This window comes from Squalius cephalus, assembly GCF_949319135.1.
Source record: "Squalius cephalus genome assembly, chromosome: 25".
Taxonomy (NCBI): domain Eukaryota; kingdom Metazoa; phylum Chordata; class Actinopteri; order Cypriniformes; family Leuciscidae; genus Squalius; species Squalius cephalus.
Window position 1 is genome coordinate 11,179,904 of NC_137146.1, and position 26,579 is coordinate 11,206,482.

A 26,579-nucleotide genomic window follows, 5' to 3' on the forward strand; every position below is an offset into this window, starting at 1 on the left:
TTTGATTACATGTTGTCGACAGGTAAATAGACCTACGAGTAGAGGTTGAATAGCAAAAGCTCTTAAAAGTGAAAATGGCTGCCTTAAATAGCATTTGTTCTCTTGATTATACGCCACAAGTTCCGTGCAAATATTCGCAAATTTGGAAATCGTAATGAAAATATCCCAAGCCCTGTCAGAATCCTCGCGGTCGGCATAATTATCAAGTCGAATGTGCCTGCAGACTATAATCAGCTGTTTTAGATGGATTTTTCTGCCTCTGTCATCTGTCCTAGAAAATTACAGTACAGCTGACTGCCGTATATTGAGGAATTGTGTCATATACTGGCAATTTCCTGCCCATGTCAGACATTCTTTACTTTAATATGACTGCCATTGCTCTTAATAAAACGCTCTCCTCCATATACATTGCTGCCATGTCCCAGAGTACGCCGTGCTCTGCTCAATACCCTCTTTAAATATTTACCTCCGCTGAATGACAATGGGAGTCTAGGAAAATAAGCTCCAAATTGTGAGTCCCTCACTGGTGCTTATAGTCTTAAGCAGCCGCGTGGAGAGCTTAGAGACACTGCGCAGCAGAAAATGGAATTTCCTATCAGTTGATCAAAATGCAGCCGCAGCCGCCGTGTGTCTATAATTCACCAGGCTGCACCGCGGGATTGTTTAAGGAATCCTAAATTAAGAGAGAGATTGAGATGCTGTCGGGAAGGCAATTCCCCGATCAAAAATCTGCCCTGAACGTCCATCAGAACATGAGGTGGAAGGACGGTGGGCTGAATGCTGGCATGGTGGTTCAATTCTAAGCATGTCGCCTTTTCGTAACGCATTGGTGCCCGATAATAAAAGACAAATCAACACGCCTGAGAAATACATACCTCTCGGTAAGAAACGTGTGGTACAACTAAACAAAAATTAGAGCCCCAGCGCCAGTAACAGGTAACAACTGAAATAAATCAAAGGCATTTCCTCGCTCGTTTAGATCAATTGTTACTGCAGTCATCACACTTAATGTTTCCCAGTAGATCATTTAAATGAGCTTTGGCGTTTAGGGCTTCTGCTGAATTCTAATCTACTATTCATTTGTCCTCAGGTTGGAAACACAAACTGCTTTATGGCGCTGCCTGTCTAACAGCCTCCGATTGCACTTAAAACTTTGATTTACGTATGTGTGCTACAATTAGTCCCGTATTAAAGCGAATCAATTGTCAGCTCACATTTTAGGGTGTTCACACTTGGCATGTTTGGTTTGATTTTAACGAACCCTGGTGTGATTGCTCTGTTAGTGCGGTTCATTCAAGTGTGAACCCTGGTGTGCAACAAACAAGTGGACAGAGGCCGCTGAAAAGATGGGTCTTGGTCCGCTTCCAAATGAACTCTGGTGCGGTTCGAATGAAATATGAACGCAACACGGACCAAAGACATGTAAACGAACCAAAAACGGGAAGACGAGACTCTAAAAAGGGACAGTCTGTTTTTCTCTTCATAGTCACGATGTTGCGTCTTTTTGCAGGATCTTTATGTGTGTAACGGAGGGATTCATGCTGCTGTTTTGACTTCTTTACACATTTTATAAGCTCACGAGTTCTCAGCTGGTCAAAATTCCATCATATGTAGGCTAGGCACATACAACGAGCGCATTTAGCCCAGCACACAGCATTGTTTTGGATGTTTTGTAAGTTCCATCTCGCAAAATAGGCTAAGTCATTAAAGCTGACCAAGCAGGTTGTGAACATATCCCTATGCCTTCAGGCTCGGTATCTTTAGGTTCAGTGTTAAAAATGCCAATGTGAACACTAAGCATATCAGGACTACATTTTATTATGGTCCGGACCAAAGAAAAACCAAATGAAACCGAATTACAGGGGTGAACACCCTTAGAGATTTCTAGATACATTATTTGGACATCCTTCATGGTGCACTGGCAAAAAATGCTGACAAATACGATTGTGTGAAGGCTGAATTTTTAGCAGCAGTTACTCCGGTCTATCTCGATCCTTCAGAAATAAACATTTCTTATTACTTTTAATGTTGAAATCAGTTGTGCTACTTAATATTTTTGTAGAAACTGGTTGATTTACAAAAAAAAAAAAAAAAAAAAAAATTAACTGACCCTAAACTTTTGAACGCTATGTATTTGATCATTGAAATGTTAAATTGTTTATTTATATAGGTCTATCAACAATATCAGTCCTCACCACCTTTGTCTGTAATTATAATTGCCATTGAAAACTCTATTTTGGTCGACCACTAATCTTTAAACTGCCACATAAGGCTTTTTATGACCTTATATGCATAACAGAGTTTATCAAGCTCTTGCCACCATCATTTGAATCAGTTGTTGATCTAACTCTGGACTTTATGTGGGGATTTCTTAGCATCACCCTCTGCTGATTTACCCAGATACGCAAGAGTGACTGACAAAGCGGCCTGATCCAGTCTTATTTTATAACTTTAGCATATTTACCGAGCTGTTTGAGAAGCTGAGCTATTTTCAGCAAGGATAATGGATGCTGCTATGCTGTGCAAGTTTTAATGACTTTCCTACACATTAAAATAATCTGTCATTTCAATTAAAGCTCTGTCAGCTGCGTGATGTCTCCCCGCACCTCCCGTACAGTGTCAGCACACTCCTTTCCTCCTCCGGTGGGAGTTCACTCAAAGCCCCCCCCAAAAAACAAAGCAGAGTTTCAAGGGAAATTGTTTGACAGCAGCTTAAAAGCGAGTCAGGAATAACTTATCAGGTGAGGGCACACGCTCACTTTAAAGGGTCATTTCATTAAGATTACATTCCCTTCACTCAAAAAAAGAGAGTGCGCAAACCTAAAGAGGAGAAGTTTTATGGATCACTGAACTTTTTTTGCTCTTACATGTGGAGTTTTTTCTCACCAGATATACCGATGAGGCCTCTTTGAAAAGCAGCATGTACTTAATCAAGGATCCATCTTGTCTTCCTTTAGATACACACATACATGTAACAACAGTATTTGACCTGCCTATGATTTGATCTTCTCAGGGGCTCTTAAACGTGTTTAGAAAGATGGAAGTATAGATTATTAAAAAATGGAGGATGTGGGGTTTTGCAAGACTAGTCTCCTCCACCATAACTCAGTTACAGTTTTGTTTACCGAAGAGCCCTTGACCTACTTTCAGTTCATCATTTATTCAATCTAATTTAATTCGCTTCATAGCCATGTTCTTAAAGAAAACAACAGAGCTTGACCTGAAGACGGTCTCTAAAAGCATCTAATGTTCAATGTTATGATTGCTAATTATGAACTGACTATTAAAACTGCACTCTGCTCCGTTTTTTTTTTTTTAGTGCATCTGTGACTTCATAAGAAGTAGGCTCTCTTAAGTCTATATTTGTGTCCTTCATATGAGAACCAGCTGAAATCTGTTTCACATTAGTTGCTTCAGGAATGATATATATGAGTACACCTGAAACTGTTTTTTCTTATTCATGAAGTTTTTTCTTACACTGTAAAAGTGTGAAATTTGCATCTTTTGGGGTGCAACATCTTGTCAATTGGAAGTACCATTAAAGGGACTTTGTACCAACTAACTGTGTACCCATAAAAGGTACACATTATTAGAGTATAGTAATGTATACCCTTAAGATTAGAGTTAGGGTACTTGGACTGCAATTATGAATGAACTCTGACTTGAACGTATTCGGGTCTCGAACTTGACACAGACTCTATCATTTCTTCTCTGACAATCCCCCTCACGTGTAACATGAAATATACAAAAATAAGTAACAACATAAAATTAAGATAATACATTAATAAATGTCTCCCACTCAAACTCCATTGGTTAAGGGCTTGGATTCGACAAGGTGGACTAGAAAACGGATATAATTAAATGTAACATATCTCTTCACTATAATAGCAAATAAATGAGGAAGCAGAGATGTTTAAAATGCTCCTATGTTTATTACTACATTCACACTGTTTCTGTAATATAGAAAGCACTGATATAAAGAGGATTAAAGCAGCCTATATATCAATAAGACACTTTGGCTGGAATAACTGCATTAGTATTTACTTTTCTCCACTTCATCTCAGCCCTTGCCTACAGCCATATATCACTGCCTGAGAGAGAGAGAGAGAGAGAGAGAGAGAGAGAGAGAGAGAGAGAGAGAGAGAGAATTCCATTCAGTCAACACAATCCAGCAGGGAGGATTGATAGCAAGAGAGAAGGGTAAAAAATGCGAAAGAACCAAGAATTTTTTTGGTTAAGGTTTGTGAGCATTCGGTTTGTCAGTGTGTGAGGTTACAGTGTTGTACAGAGTGAATGGTTCTGTTCTGTGAGGCGCTTTAAACAATCCAAGCAATATGAAAATCCTAATGGTACTTTGATGCATTGGGTTGTTTTGGTTTTTTTTGCATTAGAGAAACAGGTGATATGTTTGTATTATTTGTCAACATTGGAAGGGGAAAAAGCGAGCAAAATGCTGACATTTTCATTACGTCTGAGCTTAAATCACATTCATAGTCATCCGTGGGAGGATATAACAGGGACTATGAATTTTAAGTGTTCCCATTTTTATCAAAGCATGTTGCTCCCTTCTCTTCTTTGACTGTGTAACCTGTTTTGTGAAAAACTATCAGTGTAAGCCAATCAGAACAGTGCTCAAGCCAAGCCATCTACACTTCTTTTTACCTAGAGTTGGTGAGTAGCTATCTCTGAAGTAGCGATGCTACAACCTAAATGAATTTGCTCAAATGTTTTTAAAACAAAAGGGTTTCTAGTAGTCATAATGCTATTTTATTTACCATTTAACTGTATTGCAAGCTTATCTTTATAAGCAAGAGAATTGAAGTAATAATCCACACGCTCGCTAAATCAATTCATTCAGATGGTTCCTTTAAATGATCTGTTCAAAAAGGATTCACCGATTTATTTGAGTAACAGTATTTATGCACTACATTTTATGCCTTTTTTGGTGATATTATTGTGAAATATTATAATTATTACAATGTTTTTTTTTTTCTAAATTATAATTTTGGTTAAATTATGTTTTTAACTCAGTTATGTAAGTTATGAGTTAAATAAAATAAATAAAAACTAAACACCATTGAGGTCCTTATTGTTTTGTGTATTTATGGTTATATACAATATTTTATATTTTTTTATAGTAGCACATCGCCTAGCTACTTTGGTTGACTACTTCAAATTATGAGTATTGTCAAGTTACAATTTCAAAGTAGACCCTGCGGTAGTTTGCAAGGTCTAATAAATGCTTTAAATTGTCAATAAGTGTACTGTATAACTCAATGGGATATTCACTGTCCCTGGTGATGTCTGTGGTTAAACATTTAAATATTATGTGAAATGGATATCGGTTTCCAAAAGAAGAGCAACAGAACTCCAGATGTGATTACGGCAGTCTCTAAATTTTTACCTGCTTTGTTCTATTTATAAAACTTGCACTTATTATCTCATTCCTTTTCTTCGTTCCCTGTTTCCCTTCCATCCCGACAGTTTTTTTCATGTGTCAGTTTTCTTTTCCTCTCCCAGTTTTCCTCTCTCTGACAGTCAACCTTTTACAATGAACGCATTAAGTTTTCAGCAAATTACATTTAGTTGAGCGTTTATGATGCCAAACACTTCAGCCTTTAATCCGCTTTACTTTAGGCAGATGTATCGCCCTACATTTGCTACACTTAACATATGTAAATTTGGCAGGTAATACACATCCCGCCTGACATATTATGTTTTTATACCTGTTAAAAACACTCTGAACCCAGGATTTCTCCCACTACAGGATACAGGGCCTGATACTTCAAAGTAAATGCCTGCTAAGCAACATTAACAGGTGTAAACAGTGAGTCTGATGCTGCTAAGCTTTGCACGACGCTTAGGTAAATTCCACTTCATTTGAAAAGCCTTCAGCTTTTCTCAGTAGAGGCCAGCATTCACATGCCCCTCCACCCCTCACTCTTCCTTCTCTCTTTCTCCCTCTGCTCCTGACCAGAGTTATCACATTTCCTCTGGGAGTGCGGTGTGCATGATTGCAGACCTGCCTTGTCAAAAATCTGCCCAGTGTTTCTATATTTCTTTGTGAGACGTCCTACTGCTGAATAATGCATGAGACTTGCTCTCATTACATTTCTTTCTCCCTCTCTCCCTCTCATCCTGTTGGTTGAGGTAACAGAAGCGACAGCTCAGGCAGAGATGGTCACCCCTTTCCCAGCAGCCTCTGCTTCTGCTCTCATCAACTCCACTGGCCATTGCTGACAAAATGGGCTTATTTGACTCCTCACCCCGTGGCACAGATGAATTATTCACCTTGCCGCCGCACTGCTGGGGAGGCGCAGGCAGGTTTGCATTTGACAGAGCGTGGACAGTGGATTATGGGATTGCGCAGAGGTTCTCCACTCCCAGCCTGTCCAAGAAAGAGGACTTCAAACTGCAGCTGGGTGCGTTGAAGCCCGGCTTTGGTAGAAACGATGCTGCTGGTACTATAGCATGGATTGTGTATGGAAAAAAGCAGATCGTAGTACTATAAAAGTCGTGTGATGCTCTTTTTGTATCAAGACGCACCTCTAGATGTTGTCACATTGAAAACGTAGACATAAAAAGTCACAGCGACTGATCCAGTTAGTCTACTACACACTTAACATGAACACTGTGTAATGTTAGTTCGGTGGGGAAAACCTCGCAAGCTGTCTCAGCTTACTTCTAGGGTGGCATCTTAACTGTCATGGAAACTCATAAGTTGAATTCGAACACTCTACGTAGGTAGCAGTTCCACATGCCATAAAAAGTTTCATTCGATTTCATTAGAGATTGATATTAGCATGTTACGCTAACAGAGCTGTACTCTAATAAGATGCATCACAATTTGTGTACTTATGCACTATGCTGTGCCAGTTTGTAGTATAAATAGTGAGAGAAGTGTGTTCACACTGAAAAGTCTAAAAGGAAAAAGTGCACTTAAACTGCCCGAATGACACACTTATTTAACTGGAAAAAACTAATTGTGGAATTTTGGACACTTAATGGCCTCCTAGACAGCAGAAGGGGAGAGGCTATCAGACTCAGATTTTGGATGACAAAATAATATAAAATGTATGCACAAGACAGTATAGAGTACATATAGTGCATAGTATAAGTATGGTACACTATGGATGTCACAGTATGTCATTTGGGATACAACTGTAGAGCTCAGCAGCCCTGGAACGGTTCCGGAAGTAAAAAAAAAAGCAAGCATATACTTAAAGGGATAGTTCACTTAAAAAATGAAAATTCTATCATTTACCTCAACCTTTATGATTTTTTTTTTTTCTTCTGCTGAACACAAAAGAAGATATTTTGAAGAATGTCGGTCACCAAACAGTTGATGTACCCTACTGAATTTTTTTTTCCTACTATCGAAGTCAATGGGGTACATCAACTGTCTGGTTACCGACATTCTTCAAAATATTGTCCTTTGTGTTCAGCAGAAGAAAAAAATTCATACAGGTTTGAAACAAATTGAGGGTGAGTAAATGATGACAGGATTTTCATTTTTAAGTGAACTATTCCTTTAAGATGCCTACTTTATAAGCCTTCATCAATCTCATAATGCTTTTGTAGAAGCAGTTATATCCATATCTGCTAAGTTAATTGAAAAGTTCTTAAAAAATTGTGAAAAGTTGCTAAGGAATTATTATGAAGTTAAAGCTAGAGCCACAGCCTAGCATTTAGCACACATACTTCAGACATATTGAGTTGTGGTGGTCAAGCAAGAGATTTTTCCATGTTGTTTCCTGTAATTTCTCTTATTTTTTCCCCCTCAAATATGGCCAAAAAGAAGAGAATGAGCTCAGTAAATCACATTAGTTATTTTGCCGTGGTCACACATGATTCTGCCTGGCTACCAATATTTCACATTATTCACCTACGGGCCAGTGAAAAGACCTTCGCGTATCCTTTAAATGAGATCTGTCCTGGAAAAGTAGAAGCTGTGTCAAGCCAAAAGGACAAGATAAATAAAGTACCACACAATATCACACTTCTCAGGACTACCACAAAGGACTTCATCCGCCCTTCCTGCCCAAACAAGTCAGACGCATTTTCTTTTCTGGAAGTAGAAGGACATCGTAAGGAGGTCAGTTTGCCTTTTTTTTCATCTTTGCAATAAAGAGGAACCTCTTTTTACACATCCATGCTCTAATTTCCAGCAGCCCAAGCCAGGCAAGTTCAGGCCTACCTTATCTGTCTTGTTAAACACAGACAAAGGGATGAATCCTTTCTCCTTTTCTCTTGTGGAGACAATAGCCCAAGTAGATAACCTAGTACTCTGGAATTAATTATCTGGCCTTTTAATTCAGGGTCGTGGTGATTAGCCCACTGTGGAGGCATTAGCATAATATTTTTGCTATCTTCCCTGTGCTGGGTCTCCTGGACCTTGTCTTTTTCCCCCTGTGGAAAACCCACTCAGCATTTCCTCTGCTACCTGCCAGTCCCTGCCTATGAATGTGATTTGAGGGAAATGAGATTTCCTCTTCATACCAAACGGGCTGATGACAGTTCATTGCAGGGGGATAATTATAAATGGTTTTTATATATCATTGACTGCTGTGATGGCGAGAGAGCGATGTGAGGTGTTAATACAGACGTTTAGCTCCATTATTCCACATAATAAGGCAAGTGACTACGCCACTGATTACCTCCTCTGTCAAGACAGGACTTCACAACATACACCAATCAGACACGCAACAATTGGTGGTAGAGTGAAACCTCAACTGTACTAGCTCTAAATTTAAAATGGAGATAGAGAACATATAGATATTCTTTGCATTTCCTTGTTCTTCATCCAGTTGTGAATCACTGATCTCAACCACCAAACCACTGTGAACTCCAACAACCTCTCCCCCTCAACAAGTTTGTGTGCCATTCAGAATTGAATTAAGAGAGTCTTTTAAATTTAATTCAAATTGCAACATTAAATTTAATTTGAATTGCGGTAGCAAACAGGATAGTACAACCACAAGTCATGTAAGTGCAATTGAATAAAATGGTTCATTTGGGAATAACTGCAATTTAAATTTTAGTTAAAGGAATTACAGTTCATTGAAATTCAGAAAATATTATAATTTTTAACTAGAAAAGCAAAGTTCTACATTTTGCCTTGATAAAGCCTTGATTGAACTTTTGAAAACAAGTTTAAAACTTTGAAGTTTAAAGAATAATTACTGTTAGAATGATGCACTATAAATAAAATCCATTTTGTCAGATGGATGTTAAAGAGTTTAAAGGTTTATTGAACTATCAAATTTATAGAAAATGTTGGCATTACATTAAAAAAACAAAGTCAACTTTAAGGAAGGAGCAACTAAAAATGGCAAGATCTTGCACATTTGGTGGTTGTCATAATATGAATTGCTATGTTAAAAGAACTTATTATGTATTATATTATTTACTATAGTATTATATTATATTTAATAAAAGGTTGAGACAACATTTTTTTCCCATAAGTTACAGAACTCAAAAACTTCATCATCTTCAGGACTTTTTGGAATTTTCTCAACTTCTTTTAACAGGGTGAATGAATGGATGGAAGGAATTAACTTTTTTGAGGCAGTGTGTGGAGGTAAACATTATTACCCATAATTCCTGAGTTGTGGCCAGTTTAATTCAAATTCCAACTCATAAATTGAAAGCAAGCCATTTCTTCAATTCTGAATTCTGCACAAACCCTAAACATCCTCAACCAGGTGCAGGTAGTTGCAACACAAAGACAGACCACTTCCCAGAAGTTCCCACAAAATAGACTGCTAACCATCGCCACCATCCTCTGAGTTTAGCAATATGCACTGAGATCAGATGAAACCAGAAGTGTATACATACACTGGGGAACCACTCACAGACAGAACCCCAGCTACACACCCTCTGGCTTCATACCAGAGAAGAGGCTGTTATCTGCATTACAATATCCTGCTAATCAGCTCTTTTTGAGATAGGAGAGGACGTCTCCTGAGGATCACCGAGAATTTTGCTACAATTTCATTTTTTAGAAAAAGAAGAAGAAAATGTAAGAGCCACCCATGCATTGGAGCATTAATTTCCCATTTTTATTTCTGTAAATTTGGAGCCAGTTCCAAATTACTTTCCTATGGGGGATTATGAAATTAGAGCACCATTTTGAAGGATTAGGCTGGTCTTAAACCTCCTGTTTGAGGCAGCGGGTGAGGAAGCTTCTCTGTGCAATGCAGGAGTTCCCAAAAAAAAATACAGAGGGATGGAGAACAAAAGCAGTTTAAAACATTACTTGAAATGAAAAACAGGTCATTTATACATCTTAAGAACCAGAGGGAGCGATAAACTGATATTAAAGACTTCTGCACTTAAAAAATCTGCACTTTTAAATTCAAATACAATATATGGCAATGCAAAAGTTGATCTATCCTAAATTATTCATGGTCTCTTAATCACTTGCTTTAACCTGAATATGCTCATGAATCAACAAAATTGCAACGTGTTAACAGATGGAGCCATTACTCCTCAGTGCAAATGTTCTTTTTAGGCTACAAAGCCAGACACAACATTTGGATTTTGCAGACGTTATTGACGACTTTTAAAGGGTTTGCTTTGTTAACAGTCTATGAAAGTTTTTGTTTCATGAATTCATGTTTTGTCTCAAAGTTTTCAAGCCCAAATAAGCCATTTACACTAATATGACTTGTGTTATTGCGCCCACTGAGGTCTAAAACACAAAGCATCTGTTAGCATTCACATTCTCAATGGCAGTTGAAGTTGCACTGGTACATGGCCATTTTATTTAGCTGTAAATGACATGTGACTGAAAACATAAGTTTCATGAGCCCTTAAGAAAATTATATTATAATACAATATAATATATAATGTTTTGTATATAATTTGTATATAAAAATAATTTGTATCAATTTTATTTTTGATAAATGTAGTTATTTATATTTATTCTTATATATATATATTTGTCATTTTTATATATGTTTTCAATCCAAGTGCATTTATTTATTATGTAAATCTATTTATTTATTTGCCCAAAATGTATTGAATGTTTTTTTATTTGGCCCTTAAAGTTTTTGGCATAAATGAAATATAATATCAAATAAATTAAAAAAATACATTTCTCTATAAGCCACGCTATTTACAACATTTAGCATATATTTGGGCAAGAATATATGAGAAAATGGCATATAATAGCTGATTATAATATGAGTTATCAACAATTTATAATAAAATTTAGTCAAAATATCTACTTTAGTGAATCACCGCAGACAATTGTGGGTGATTATGTATTGGCACAAGACAGGTTGAAACCAAAGAGCTTTGACACTTTTAATTCGGTAATCCCAACAATTACATCTGGCAAAAAGGATTTAAGCAAGAATTAAAGGCAATAAATTTGTAGCTTGAGTAACAAATGATTCTTGAGATACAAGATGTGACTGCAGGGTAAATGAGGAGCGTCTAAAAGCCTGACATTTTCGTGTACAGCTCGGTTTTGTTTGCCTAAAGCAGTTAGTAGGATCGTTTGTACATAAATCTAGGTGGCTGTGTATATTTGGACATAATTTTTGCTCCTCATACAAGCAAGCCAATTTTATTGGTCTGCATTCATTGGCTTACTCAGAGATGACACCTCATTCTCAAGATCTCAGCTGCTGGGGTTTTTAATGCACTGCTAAAGGTCAGGTCATAATCACTCCTCTTTAGTCCTGCTTCCCATTTAATTGACTGTCTTCCACACATAAAGCCCACACTTCTCACTGTCTGATTATTGCAGCCAGCGGATACGTACACAGATTCATGAGATGCTATCCAACCTGCTGTCTGTTTCCTACAAGACCTTTGGGAAATGTCCATCCAGCTTAATTTCCAATCACAACTTGGAAGAGTATTAATAGACCTGCCATCCAGTATCGCTAGGCCTTTGCGAGTCATCTCTAATACAAACCTCCATAAAACATCTCTGATGGAGTTAGATCTTCTCTCCTTCCATCAAACAGAGAAAGGCGAGTCTGTATTTGAGGCTTTTTTGTCTATGTACAAGCACAAAGCACACAAAAGGTTATTGTCCCTCTTCGGCTCTGGAAATATTTCCTTAAGCTCACCTCGGACCAGGCAATTTCTCCTTTTTTTTTCTTCTTTTGCCTTTGTTTTGAAGACAAAGGTGATGAATTTGGAGCGTGTGTGAAATGCCAGGCAGACAACGGCAGAGAACGAAGTGTGTCATTTATTCTCTCAGCAGGTGTGACGCGCCGGGCCTGGTGTGCGCCTCGGTCCATTGTCCTGCCGCACAGAATAGCCTCCTCTCCCCGGCCGCGCCAATCCCATGACAGAAAACTCGCAACAAAAGGTGAAAATGAGTGTAAATTGGAGTTATTTTTCCATCCTTTCCCTTTGTAATTTGAACACTTTTTATCTGCTTGAGTAACGCTTTATTTTTTTTATTTTTTTTAGAGAAGGAGCTCGCTGACACCTTATTCACAGGGTTATGTGACAACGTAGGCTTCTGATTACTTCCAAATGGTGTTACGATGAAAACTGTAAAATTTGACCTGTAGAGCATCTTTTGACTTTCATGTTGTTTGGTTTATCTCTGCACCATTATCGAATTTAACTTTAACACCATTTAATTAAGCGTTATGATTTTGTGTCTAGTAGGCATGTCTGTAAAATACAAAGTACCGCAAGACACACACTTTTCTTAAGTAGGACGTGTAGAGATCAGTTCACTGAAGCTCTGAATATCACAATATGATAAGCCACAGCGATATGATTAGATTAGATTGGATTGGATTGAACCATGTTTGTTTAAATATATGTCATTGGCCTTGTTCTATCATTTGTTTTTGTTCGTACATAAATGGTTCACTAGCTGTAATAGTAAACTGCTTAAATATTTTAAATGTTTGTATTAACTGTTCAGCATGACTATAGTTGGCCATAAATTTATGGTGTATTAAATTCACGCAGAAAATAGAACTGTCACACTTTATCTAAACCATTAATTTTAACTTGCAGTATTTTTGTTAGGGATTCCACATAGACCGGGCCAAAAGTATGTCAACACACTCTGGTATCAACATGTAGTAATTCATTCAAGCGAAGACTGAATGGGTCAAAATATGGTGAAATAAGTCCCATGTTCTAAATAAAAGAGCCAATTGCCAATTGGTAAAGTCATCGCGTCACTGCAGTTGCTGTTTGAAGCTCCAGTTGCCATAGAAACAGTCCTGAGACGTGCACATGCTCATTGACTGGACCAACCTGAAATATATGCACTTTTAAACGCTATTTGAGCATAAGAATCAATCAATTTATCGGACACTTTATGTCCAATTTTGTTATTTAATGTGAGTTTGGCATAAAATTTTTCATATTTCCCCATTCAGGTAGCTAAGAGTTGGTCTTGCATGCCCGAAAGCATCCATCCATCTTTCCATCCATCTGGTAATTCTTTAGTCATTTTTTATTTTAGGTCCAATTCTCACTATTAATTAGTTGCTTATTACTAGGATATTGGCCGTTTATTAGTACTTATAAAGCACATGTTACTGCCTTATTCTGCATGGCAATATTCTACATCCCCAATCCTTCCCCATACCTAAACGTTACAACTGCCTTATTTACTATTAATAAGCAGTAATTAAGTGTTTATTGAGGCAAAATTTGTAGTTAGTGATAGTGAGAATTGGACCCTAATCTAAAATGTGATCATATATATATATATATATATATATATATATATATACATACATACATATATACATACATAAATATATATATATATATATATAACCATCTAGCATGTCAATGACCCGAGGCACACTGGCCTGTTAAAGTGGCGGGTCTAATCGTTCAGTATTTATACCTGATGGTATTTGGGGTAATTATGAATCACAGTTGCACCTACACCTGCACAAAGCAGCTATTTCCTCACAGAGAAACATTAGCTCATCTCTTTTAATCAATATGAAATATATTTGCCGCTTTTACCCACTAACAGCATATTATCATGTCGGGTTACAAATTAAAACGCCATGCCACTAACTGGCTGGGGAGGAGGAATCGGGCATCACAAAAATCTAATTGTTCCCATGACATTTTTCTTCAGCGGGACAATTAATTCTATCGGTCCACATAACCTTTTCCCCAAGTACTGTACAATGGCATTTTTAGTATTCATAATGAATGGACTGTAAGTGAGAGAATGGTTAAAGCAATCATTACATTATTTAACGAACGTATTTAATTGGATTGGACAGAGGGAGTGTGTTTCTCAGTGACAACGATCATTGATGTTCTGCCTGATAATTCAATATTGTAAATGGGATTGTTTTGGAGAGAATACAATCTTCATGCATTACTGTACTTGGTGGCGGCATGTAAACGTCTTAAAGGCTCTTCCTCCGCCCCTCTCTTTTTCTTGCTTTCTCTGACTTTCAACATCCCGTTTAATGAAAGTCGAGGTTGAGTTGTATTTCAGCTCAACTGAATTTACAAAAGCAATTTACAGAAAGGGCTCACTTTGGCTACATTAGTGAGAAGCTTCCATCAGTCCGGGCCCCTCGGGGGCCGAGAAGGTGCTGTACATCCGTGTCTTAAACTGAGGTGAACATCCTAATTTATTAAGTATTGATCACCACAAATGACAGTAAGTGCTACAACATTTAGTGAGCAAATAACTGACAAATTGACAGACAATTTTCTTACATTTGGAGTCTTTAATGGCTTAAGTACACAAGAAAAAGACTATAAAAATATTATCAGCCATAGACCATGAGAAAAACAAAAATCCATCATGGCCATTACACTTTCCTCTTGACATTGTTAAATTACCTTAATGCCTTAAACAACGGACGTTCGGGCCTGTAATGATGCATTTGGTGAGTGTTTCTTACGTTTTGCCCAAAAATTACATAGTTTTATTTGATTTTTTAAATGCAGCTTGTAATGGGATACGCATTATATGCGTGCTGCGATGCCATTATATAGTGTTAGTAGAAAGTACCTGAGATTGTATTGAAGTAAATGTGCTTAATCTAGGCCGGCTTAATCTAATTTCCATCAACAGCCATCTTGTTCCGGGCTGTGAGAGAAATGTTAATGTGACCTCATTAATCTATTAGCCCTGATGCACGCTCATAGAGGAGCAGGCAGATCGGAATAAATAATGCATTATTTTCACCAGGCATGGCCCTCTGTAACCCGTCCCACCTCTAGGGCAATTAAAAGGGGTTAGAGTGCCTCCGCCGCACAGCTACGGCACGTGGAAGGCCAGGCACTTCGGTTGAGTATTCGCGAGTTGTAGCGGTATCCTCCAAGACCTTATTAATAACAGGCAGGAATGCATCCGAGCCGCTTTAGTCTTGACCTAAAGACTTGTTTATCCCCGTGGGGCGCGCTTGTTGGGTTTTTCTGCTCTGTGCCAGGCGCTGAGGGAGGGGTAGCTGATTTTAGCTATTTACCATTGAGAGCCCTGCACGAGCTATCGGGCTCAATTTCGGGCACCATCTCGTTTTCATAGAGGGGGTGTGTGCTTGGAAATATCTCTACTTGTTAGTCCAAAAAGGGCTTTCTCACATAATTATGGTCGCATACTTTGTATATGACATAATGTGCAGCAAAATGAGGTGACGGTCAGTTTAATGGTTGTTTTTATAGACCATTTTAGGAGTTTTAATTAAATGACAATTTCCTTTTTATCCCAAGTTCATGAGAAGGAAAAAGCACCGTTTCATTTTTAACCAAACACGCCCTTTTCAAAACGAGCGCCGCCAAGTTAGGCATCAGCAAAAAAGCTGTGCCCGAAAATAGCTGTAACTTCAAGCTTAGCTTTTCAATAATTATAGCTTAGCTTTCTTTACTCATAAGAGATCCGGGGATTCATACACTGTAGGAAAAGTTAGAAATAAAAAGTTGGTGTTAGCGTTGTATTCTCTCATGTTTCACTCCTCAAAAGCTGCAATTATGCTGTGAAGATCAGGATTCATACTTGGTTATCATGGGGATTGACTACACCTCCGGAGAGTTTCAGCCTAAATCAAAACTAAAAGATAAGCAGTGCTGTTTTTCTTATTTCTTTCAGTCTCTTTCGCACACAAAAAAAAAAAAAAAAAAAAGCCTCCATGTTTCAAAGGGCTCTGGCATTGATTTGAAGAAATGTTCCTGTTTCAATTCCTATCTGTGTTTGAATATTGGCAGTTCATTCCACTCAGAGGCCTTAAGCTTGTCAGGGAGACATCATTATGGAGAGTTCGTTTTATTTTTATATAAAATGAATGCACTTTTACAATGGATTTGATTGGACAGATGACTGACACTGTGATCCGATCCGTTTTGTGTTTTTTTAAGGAGTCAACCATAAGCATTTCAGAAGAACAGAAGTCCATTCAAATTCCGACTGACTCCAATAACACTTATCTTAAAGTGTTCCTTTAGTCTGCCTTCAATACCCATGCAAAATATCATTCAACCTCAAAATTGCATTGAATGTAAAAATGAAAGACCTGATAATGTCCTTGACTGGAACAAGAGAGGATTTTTTTCTGCACTTGGGTCAGTATATTTGAATAACATTAGAGAGCTCAAAGCTCGATTCTCTAACTTCAACTTTCCTCTGGCGAATTTAGTTGATATGTAAAATATTAATTCAGTTATCTTCTGGATACATGCAGCCTAATTTAAATTCCAAAACCAGTCATTAAAGGGATAGTTCACTCAGAAATGAATAGTCTTTCATTATTTACTCACCATCATGTTGTTCCAAAACTTTTACTTCAATTCTAACGTGAAACACAAAGACCATACGTTTTTGTTCAACCAATTATTCCCAATAAAAAGGATGCAAAAATGTATTTCCATACATAAATATACAACTAGTTTTCTATTTCCGAAGTGTTTTGTGCGAACAGACTGAAATTTTAAGCTGTGATTCACAATGACCTTCTGTGACTGAATCATTGAATTTGAGAACTGTATGAGTTTGTGAGCAAACCATTGAGACTCATTTTGTAAACTGGATCAACTTGGTTCATTGAAAAGATTGAAACTGAGTCAAAATGAATCAGACGTCAATCTTGTTTTTGATAATTTCAGTAACTTACTTTTCTGTATGTTCATCACACAAACAGTGATGTTATTGTCAACTGTTAACTAAAATACTATTAAAAAATGTTTTCATTGAAGTTTGATAGTTCCCGTCCCCATTTACATTAATGTGGAAAAAAGCAACCACATTATTCGCACAACATGAGGGTGAGAAAATACAAAAAACTTTTTGCCATGTTTTTAAGTGTTATTCATGTTAGGTTATCTTCCAATGATAATGTATGCTAGTTCTGGAAAACAGGAAGTGATGATGGACACCCAGAGCACAGGGACGAGGCCAGTCACAGGAAATGGTTTGAATAATTGGAAATGTGGAGTCAAAATGTTTTTCTGAGAAGGAGGGGGTGGAGTGTAAGACATTGGTCTAAATACATTACGCAGCTAATGGGTTATTTCAATGCACACCAGGGTCAGGGGTTCGGGGGGGGGGGGGGGGGGATGCGTTTAGTGAGGACGGGCAGACTTTTCCGATCATCTGTCCTGCTGGACGGACCCCAGGCATGGGGCTGCTGGACTGTCCCTTATGGTGGTGGAAAGTCTAATTTTCACGCCTAATTTCCTCTTCTAAAGAGCACTGAACAGACCTTGTGTCTTTCCCCCCCATCACTTACAAAGGAGCCTTTTAGTTTAGAAAGAGAAATAACTTCTTTCTATCCAATCAAACTTTTGCATTTTGCCTTATTGTGCTTAAAGCCATCTTTAAATCTTTCCCGGCTCTCTTTTTAATATATCACGGTTATATATATTAATATTGCTTTGCAAAATGTAGAACGTCATTTGAACATAAATTCTGTCTCTTAGCATGCTGAGATTTCAACTAATCTTTGATATAATAGGATTTTTATTCCCCGCACTTTTGTGTTTGTTCAGGGTATAATTTGGCCGCCCTAAGTGTCACAATTTGAAGGCTTTTTTCTCCCTGAGATAGCCCATGTGTCTGCATTAAGTGCTGGGGGGCCTGCATGGTATTCACTGGTTCAGTCTGAGATTTTTATTATCATTTTCAAAGCATCAAAGGTTTTCTCCATCCAAGCTTAAAGAGATGAAAGTTTGCCTTTGTTCCATCCTCACGACATTACTACCATGCATTAGAGTTCTTTTTATATGTGAAATTACCTTTTACATTCTCATTGAGAGAGCAGTCTATAATGCAATAGTTCCCTCGCACGCTTTTTTTTATTACATAAAATTGTATTTTTCCACCTCCTCGGGAAGATACAATTCACTTTTTGATTTTTATTCTCTCTTCTTCTTCTTCTTTCTAAGGTTCATAAGGCGATGCATTTTATGGTCACCACAGCCTTTGATCGGCTCTAATCTCAATGACAAACACTGCTTTGTTTGTTTCATGTGTCAAAACCAGGCTGTCTTTTGACTGATATGTTTTTGCTATTTTTTTACTATCAGGAAAGCAGGAATGGCCACTTAAAACACACTTTGAAGATACCACAATCCACCTCGCTTAAAGTACTTGGTCTAAATCAACCAACTTTAAATGTAGTCACTTTAATTAATTTACAGTTTTATATTACATTCCATAAATTGATCAGCAAGCATAAAACTATTACTCCAGTCTTCCGTGTCACATGATCCTTCAGAAATCATTCTAATATGCCGATTTGCTTCTCAAGAAACAATTCTTATTATCAATGTTGAAAGCAGTTGTGCTGCTTAATATTTTGGGGGAAACCATACATTTTTTTTAAGGATTCTTTAATGAATAGAAAGTTTACATTATAAATGTTTTTAGCATCATTTTGTCATAACAATATAATCTTAAACTATGTTTATTGTGAGAATATTAACTAAGATTAATCAGTCAATACATCATGTAATTAATGTGATTTTTTGTTGTATTCTATTTGTTTCTGCCCATTAATATTTGATTTTCCACATAAAATAATCTTCTCATTCATTTTGCAAACGTTCAGAATCAAACTGCTGCTGTGAGTTCACAGTCATAATCTGAAGTGGAACCGACTGGTGTGTTTGGTGCGATCAGTGAAGTGTACTGGCCTGGTTTCTTACTGCTGATTCAAATAAACAGTTCTCTTTTGAATGCCCTGCGGATGAAATTAAAATAATAATAATAAAAAATAAAAAAAACAACAACTTGAATTTCATTCCCTGCATAATGTAATTAATATCTTTTTACCCATGTGGAATTTTAAATTAAGATTTAAATTGGCCATTTAACATAGCCATAGGATTCATAATCCTGAGATGTCAAACTCAATTAAAGCTTTCCCACACACAAGGGATTTTCTGGACACACAATGAGAAACCAATCAAGATCTATTCCAAATTACTTTGCTGTCTGCGTCCATGATGGAATTGTCCACTGGGCAAATCCCCAGTGTCTGTGCAAGATTCATCTTTTACCTGAATGCTTGAGCTCTTCACGCCCGAGTCAGTTCCCTTCTTTCTTTTTACATATGCAAACAGGCCGGCGTCCCAGACAATTGCTCATTCCCCTCTCTTGATCACAGAGGCTTTAAGCAGCAAATAAGCAGCAAATGAAAGGAATGTTTAAGCGAGGCATAATTTCAAGAGCTGAGGAAGGTACAGCGGTAATGTGTTAATCTGCCCCTGTTAGATGAATCACCTCCAGGAGTGGGGAGAGCTGGGAAATGGAAAGATTGGGACTGACAGACTAAACCAGAGAACGAGCTGAATGTGAGCGCATCTGCACAGGCTTAAATATCTCACTGGACTCTTCCTTATTAAAAGTAATGGGTTCCTGACCTTCTGTAGCAAACCTGTGGTTGCTTTAAAAAATACTTACATTTAGTCTCAGTGCTGTAAATGAATGTTAAAAGGTGCAGCTACTGAAGTAATTGTCTGTTTATGATGTGCTGTCATCTTGGACTTATACTGACACCTAGTGGTGTGGATGTACAGTAAAGCATGTTTTCGTTACCAATGATGCTGTAGAAATACGTTATTTGCAGTTAGACATCATTTATATATTCTGTGAGTTAAAGTGTTTGATAATGGGGGGGTTATTGAGATAATAAAAGTTATTTGACACACTAAAAAGGGAAAATGCACTATACTTGTGTCACCAACAGTTGCAAGGAACACACGATGAAGATGAAGATCAGGAACAACGTCTTGTCTAATAATCCACTCAGAAGGCAATACAACCAAGAAACAAAAGAAACCAACCATTGTGCAGAAACGTGACCAGACAATGGGTGATACAAACACAGTAACTTAAACAGCGAGGCAAATGAGGGTAATTAATGACACACAGGTGAACTGAAAGCTAATCATATCTGTTACCATGACAACTAAAGTGTGGCGGGAAAACTGAACAAAGGACAACACGTGACTGAGAAAAACAAACTAAAAGTCCATGAAAATGAAACTAACTGAACAGAACTGAGACAACTTGCAATTTCTTCGTACTTATTTGTGGAATTTCCTAGCAATTTCTGAGTGAAAATTATCTATACATAAATTTTCATTTAAAGTAGATTATTGGAGTAGCCTACTACGTTTCACAAGAAAATACTATTTGAGTCAAAAAAGTAAATTTCACAAACAATTACAAATATCATACTCCAAAATCGCTTTATTTACAACTTAGAAAAATATTTTTTACAGTACTTCAATATTGCATATTTAATTTAATGTGTTACTTGCCATTTCTTTGTAATTATTTATGACAATTTCTGATTAAAAATGGTTTGAAAGGAAATCCTAGATTATCCTACACCAATTTTTTCATCTTATGTTCATCTTATGATTTAAACATTTGAAAATATTTTTCACGTTTTCAAAAGTACTCATAATTTCTGAAGTAGTTTAAACTTTTTAATGAAGAAAAAATCTTGCTTTTCCAAAAGAAACTATCTATTTGATGAACCAAACAGTTTAACCTTCTCATCCAGCAAACTTCACAGAAGAGCCTGTATAAATGTTTTTATGTCATTAATACACTTTCAAGTGGTCATGTTCTAGTTAACGAGAAACTGTATAAATGTCCAAAGTGCTTTTTTTTCCTGAAATATCTAAATCACTCAGCGCAAAACTCGACAAAGTGGTTTGGGCACTAAGAGTTGATGGGGCCACTCATCTTGTATTGAACTTCCCATTGCAATGGGCTTTCAAACTGAATTACAGCATGAGGCCCATTTATAGGGCACCTTCATGGAGTCCTGCTGTATCATATTCAATTGTATGATTCATTGACAAAATGCTTTTAAAAGTTCCTTACACTTAAAATTTTTATTTTTTTCATTTGTGATCCCAGAGGCTCCCTTTGGCATCTTTATTTCCTGGCATAAACAAGCAGCAACCCCGGTTCTTCGTAGACTTGGGGAGATGATGGCCGTTTGTGAAACAGTTTGAGTAGTTTTCTATCAATTTGACCATTCAGTATCAACTTCAAGAGCGTCATCCTGTGAATCTGTGTAATATGGTACCGCATTGTAGCTTTTCGCTTAGTGTCAGGAGAATTGAAGCCTGCAAGCTGTTTATGAGAGCATAAGTTCTATTGATAATGACGCCAAAGCTTCAGTCCACTACGCCCCGGTGAGTCACTCATTTGTGGCGTGTTTAGCTACGGCGTGGCAGGGGTTCAGTGCTGTCCCTCATTAAAAGTATGTCATTAATCATTCTCTGGGAAGTATGTTTAGCAACAAGCAATCATGTCGCTCACATCAGGGTCCATAGAGGGGAAAAAAACATAGACTTCATAAACTTGCGAATAGTTTAAGCGTAAATACCAAACTTTGCATTGCGACTAATGTTATTCTAAATAGCGAACATGAATACGGTTGTGCCGCGAAATGAAACCAGTCAAGAGAGCAGCGTTCCCCCATTTGCATGGAAAGCCATTTATAATTCCGGACTTCAAAAATTCCTGTTCAGTGATTTAACACCTTCAAACACAACAGCTCATTTAAATAATAATGATCATAAACTATCGCCCAGAGCGGTCTGCGTGTACATCAAACATCGGCTTCATAACATGGTAAACAAGAAAACAATGATGGCGGGCCACTTAATTTATGCTGGGAGTATTTTTGTGTTATGTCACTCTACTTTTAATTGACTCTAAAGGCAAGCGTTTCCTTGAGTCGCTGTTTATGATTGATTCTGTCTTTAAAGGGATAACATTGCGGTGGACAGCAATATTCAGACCTCCATTAACCCCGCAGATGTCTGAGCTACTCAAGTATGAACGCATTTGCATTTCTCTTTAGTTTAAAAAGGCGTCCGAAGCCTCTAAGACAGACTCATTCTATTAACCGCATGGGCATCTTTTTTTTACAAGTACACGGCTGTCGACGTACAAATCAATTTGTGTCACTTTGAAGTCGTTATGATTGCTTGACATCAAAAATATGGGGCAATTAAGATCATCAGGCATGTACCCTTTGCTTTTTTGATGCTGAATATTTTTATTTTTTTGATGTATTGGCCTGTAAGCATGGAGGTACTGACCGCAAACACGTTCAATATTCACACCTCCCCCATCACACACACATTCAACCCCAGTGTCCAGTTTCATTACAAAGTAATGTGAGTGTGAGCACATATTCATTTAAAAAAAATCTTTATTTTTTCCTTTATCTCAACTTTCAGTTACAAACAAGGCTGTCTTGGGGAAGCTACAATAATTTAAAAGGATAGTTCAAACAAAAGTGAAAACTCTGTCATCATTTACTCGCCCTTATGTCGCTCCCATAAAACCTTTTTTTTTTTCTTTGTGAAACACAAAAGGAGAAATTCCTAAGATTTAGATTTCATTCTGTTTCTCACACAAAGCTATTGCTGGGTACTGAAGATGTGAACTATAGCCACATAGACCACTTTTATGAAACTTCTATGGTGCTTTTGCATCCTTTTTGAAGCTTTAAAGCTTCAGACCTTGTTCTGTGTGATTGCATGGAAAATAGTCGTTAAAATTTCTCCCTTTCTGTTTTGTGGGAAAAGAGGAATGATATCAGGGTGAGTAAATGATGACTGAAGTTTCATTTCTGGGTGAACTATCACTTGATTAACAAACAGTTGCTGATTACAATTAAATTATTTAGAGGAAAATTGTCTATACTTATTTATTTACTGCCTAAACTTCAGATACAATTATTTTTTAAAATGTATATTAATAATTAGCCAACAACAATTTGTATTTATACGATTCTTTTTTTATATATATATCAATGCAATTAGGATCTACATTTTCTATGACTGTATAAACATTATAGGAGGACACCCATAAACTGTCTCCAGTAAAAGTAAAAGAAAAAAAAAGCAGCAGCATTTCTCATGACAGTCAGGACCCAGTCCATTCAGTGAACTGCACACAGTCAGGCATGGCCAAAGAGCTGGTGTCCCTCTGTTCAGTGCACTGGAGTGCCTATCAATCATTGCCAATATGACAAGCAGAACCATTTACATTCTGCTCTCTGCATGTTTTATTCACAGAATACCCATAAGTCCCCCTCTAAAACTGTCGTTCACTAGATGTGCCTGAATCTGAAGATAACCCCTAATGTTTGTGATCTTGCTATGAAATTTTAAAGAAACATAAATATCTGAACTTTATCCATTACTCTCTACAGCAGAGTTTCCCAAACCTGGGAGTCCTGACTGCCAAAGGGCTTATTTCAAAATCTCAGGAGGTTTAGCTTTATTTTTAAGGTAATGATTTATTTTTTAAATATTTTATTTATATTTACCACTACAATATATAGATAAATATATATTAGTTCTACCAAATCGATTAATTGTGATTAATCGCATCTAACATAAAAGTTTGTTTATATTAATATATGTGTGCGTGTGTATGTATATTATATTTATGTGTGTGTGTGTGCGTGTCTCTGTATATACATACATGTAAACACAGAGTGTGAGTGTGTGTGTGTGTGTGTGTGTATATACAGTACACACACACACAGAGGGACATTATATATATATATATATATATATATATATATATATATATATATATATATATATATATATATATATATATATAAATATAATAAAATAAACACACACAAACACATATTATGTAAACACAAACTTTTATGTTAGATGTGATTAATCGCAATTAATCGATTTGACAGCACTATTACCTAATCTGTACATAACATCTGAATATGCATTGTTCACACTCACAGAATGACTCGCAGCAATCTATGCAAAGTGTTGTAGATTAATATTTAAATAGATCATTTGCAAGATTGGAATAATTAGCAGGTCATAATTCATGTATTCCATTTGATAGAGCATCACTCTGAGATCCTCATTTGAATAAGATGCAGCGGACATAGGCCTCATAAATTCACATGCATTGTAATTATTTCAAAGCATGTTTATCATTTTAAAATAATTTGAAGTGTTCATGTAATATGGACACAGTAATGCTAATTGAACCCATTGTTCCTAAAGGCTTTATCTTGATGAAAAACACCAAATATAAGCTTCTTCAAATTAGCCATACATACTGTAAGCAAGATAACTTATAATTCGGGTTTGATTTCACTGCTATATTCCGCATTGCCAGACATTTATATGCAAAGCTTCCCTGTGGTAACATGGAGAGTTTTTACAGTTGAATAGGATCTTCCCACCAGGCCGTTTTTCTTAAATGGCAGATTACTTTACATATCATTGTACATTAAGGCATGGATGCTTTACTGAGAACTCTGCCAAATATATAATTCCTGCCTTAGCGGCTTCTGGAACACATACAGTACAGACCACATATGAGGTGCTGCCATGATTTCCAGTCCATTGCACAGGGCATGTTTGTGACAGAGAGCCTAGTTGCCTTTCGTTAACATGTAGTATAGACACACATGCATACATGCCTCACTGTTTTGACAGTTGGGAATCCTGTTGTCATACACAAGACCTCAGCCCTCACTTTGAAGAAGGTTATTCTGTCATTCAACCATCATTCTACATGAGCTACTCATCATGCCTGAGAACATAGAAGGAGTGGGAGGAACACTTGTAGAGAGAGAACCAGGCAGAGGAAGAGCGATAGATAAAGGAACAGGTGAAATATATGTTATATGTACTGTATATATTATTAATGTAAGAATATTTTAAATATCCATCTATCCATCCATCCATCCATCCATCCATCCATCCATCCATCCATCTATCCGTCTATCTATCTATCTATGTTTATCCCCACCAGTAATGCATTTATTTATTAAATCCCCAATCACTAATGCATTTATTTTATTTTTTGTGACTTAATTTGTTGTGTGTATTAATGATTTGTCAATATTGTATATACAGGATACAGACAGAAAGAGGGTGAGATATAGGCAGAGACACTTTATTTATTTATTTATTTATTTATTCATTAATTCATTATTTTATTCATTTGTTTTGTTTTTGTTTTTTATTGGTTTGTGTCACTGCTTTTATTGTGTGTATTGATGCTTTGGCAATAAAGTACTGAGATGGAGAGAGAGACAGGCAAAGGAAGAAAGAGAGTCAGAGATAGAGAGACAGGTTGAGAGAGAGAGACAGAAGGGAGGGAATTGTATCTAGGGGGCAGGATACTGAATTGTAGCCTCATGGCTAAAGGCTAATGTTTATTTGGCTGCTCATAACTAGCCAGAGCACCACATCTTTAATGCATTACGTCTCACCAGTGGAAACGTCTATTGCCAATTAGTCCTCTGGTTTACCTTGGCTCTCCCAAATGACTGCGAAATGAAAGGTGAAGGCGAAGGAGAGAAATGTAAGTTAGTAATTACAGAGGTTTGTGCGGAGGCGGCGGCAGGCTGAAACGCAGACTTGCGCCACATCCTCCCAAATTCTGTTGTGCCTGGGCTCTTTCCAGCCCCACGCAAAGGCCCAGCCGCTCACCACTGGTAATTATCATCCAGGGCTCGCTAATTAATTTTGTATAATTTCTGTTTGCTTAAGACATTCTGGGCTTATTTATATCTAGCCATCTCTGGCTGATGCTGTACTGAACGCGTTGACTCCCACTGCCTCTGGTTTAGACGGTTATATTTACTCTCCTGGTTTTGATCAACCTAGGCTCATTGGAAATATGTGCCTGTGCCGACATTTCTGCAAAATGACGTTGCTTCTTGCACGTTTCATGACAATTTCAATGTGAAAAGTCCAGTGAGTGGCAGATGAACATGAATCTGGCAACATTTTATTACACTGTGTCTACACCGGGCACAAACGCTTGTGTTGATCATCTTGAGGATGACTAAACATCTTGAGGATGACTAAACTAAACGAGTTAAAACAAGAATACTGAATCCATTTGTGCTGTTGTCGGAAGTTGCGCAAACACGTGGAGTATGTCAGTAATCCAGTGTAGACAAAGTAGCTTTTATTTATAATTTATCTATTTGCTTTTGTCGCGTACACGTTGCGCTGCTAGAGTCCATTAGACAAGGTACTATGTAGTTGTAAGTATCGAAACAGTTCGGAAACTTAATGTTCAGTGAGTGGCGCTAAAAGCTTGAAAAATAACGTAAAGTGCATTC

General features: G+C 37.2%; 1 protein-coding gene across 2 annotated transcripts in view; it reads left to right on the forward strand.

The window, feature by feature from the left end:
- LOC307154035 (uncharacterized protein) overlaps nucleotides 1-26,579 on the forward strand; it is a 102,925-nt gene that overhangs the window by 55,881 nt on the left and 20,465 nt on the right. For both annotated transcript variants that reach the window (XM_079863932.1, XM_079863931.1), the window contains 2 exons: nucleotides 12,221-12,331; nucleotides 13,371-13,428. In XM_079863932.1, the coding sequence (XP_079720058.1) occupies nucleotides 12,221-12,331; nucleotides 13,371-13,378 (119 nt within the window). In that variant the 3' untranslated portion in view covers nucleotides 13,379-13,428. The remainder of the gene's footprint in view (nucleotides 1-12,220; nucleotides 12,332-13,370; nucleotides 13,429-26,579) is intronic.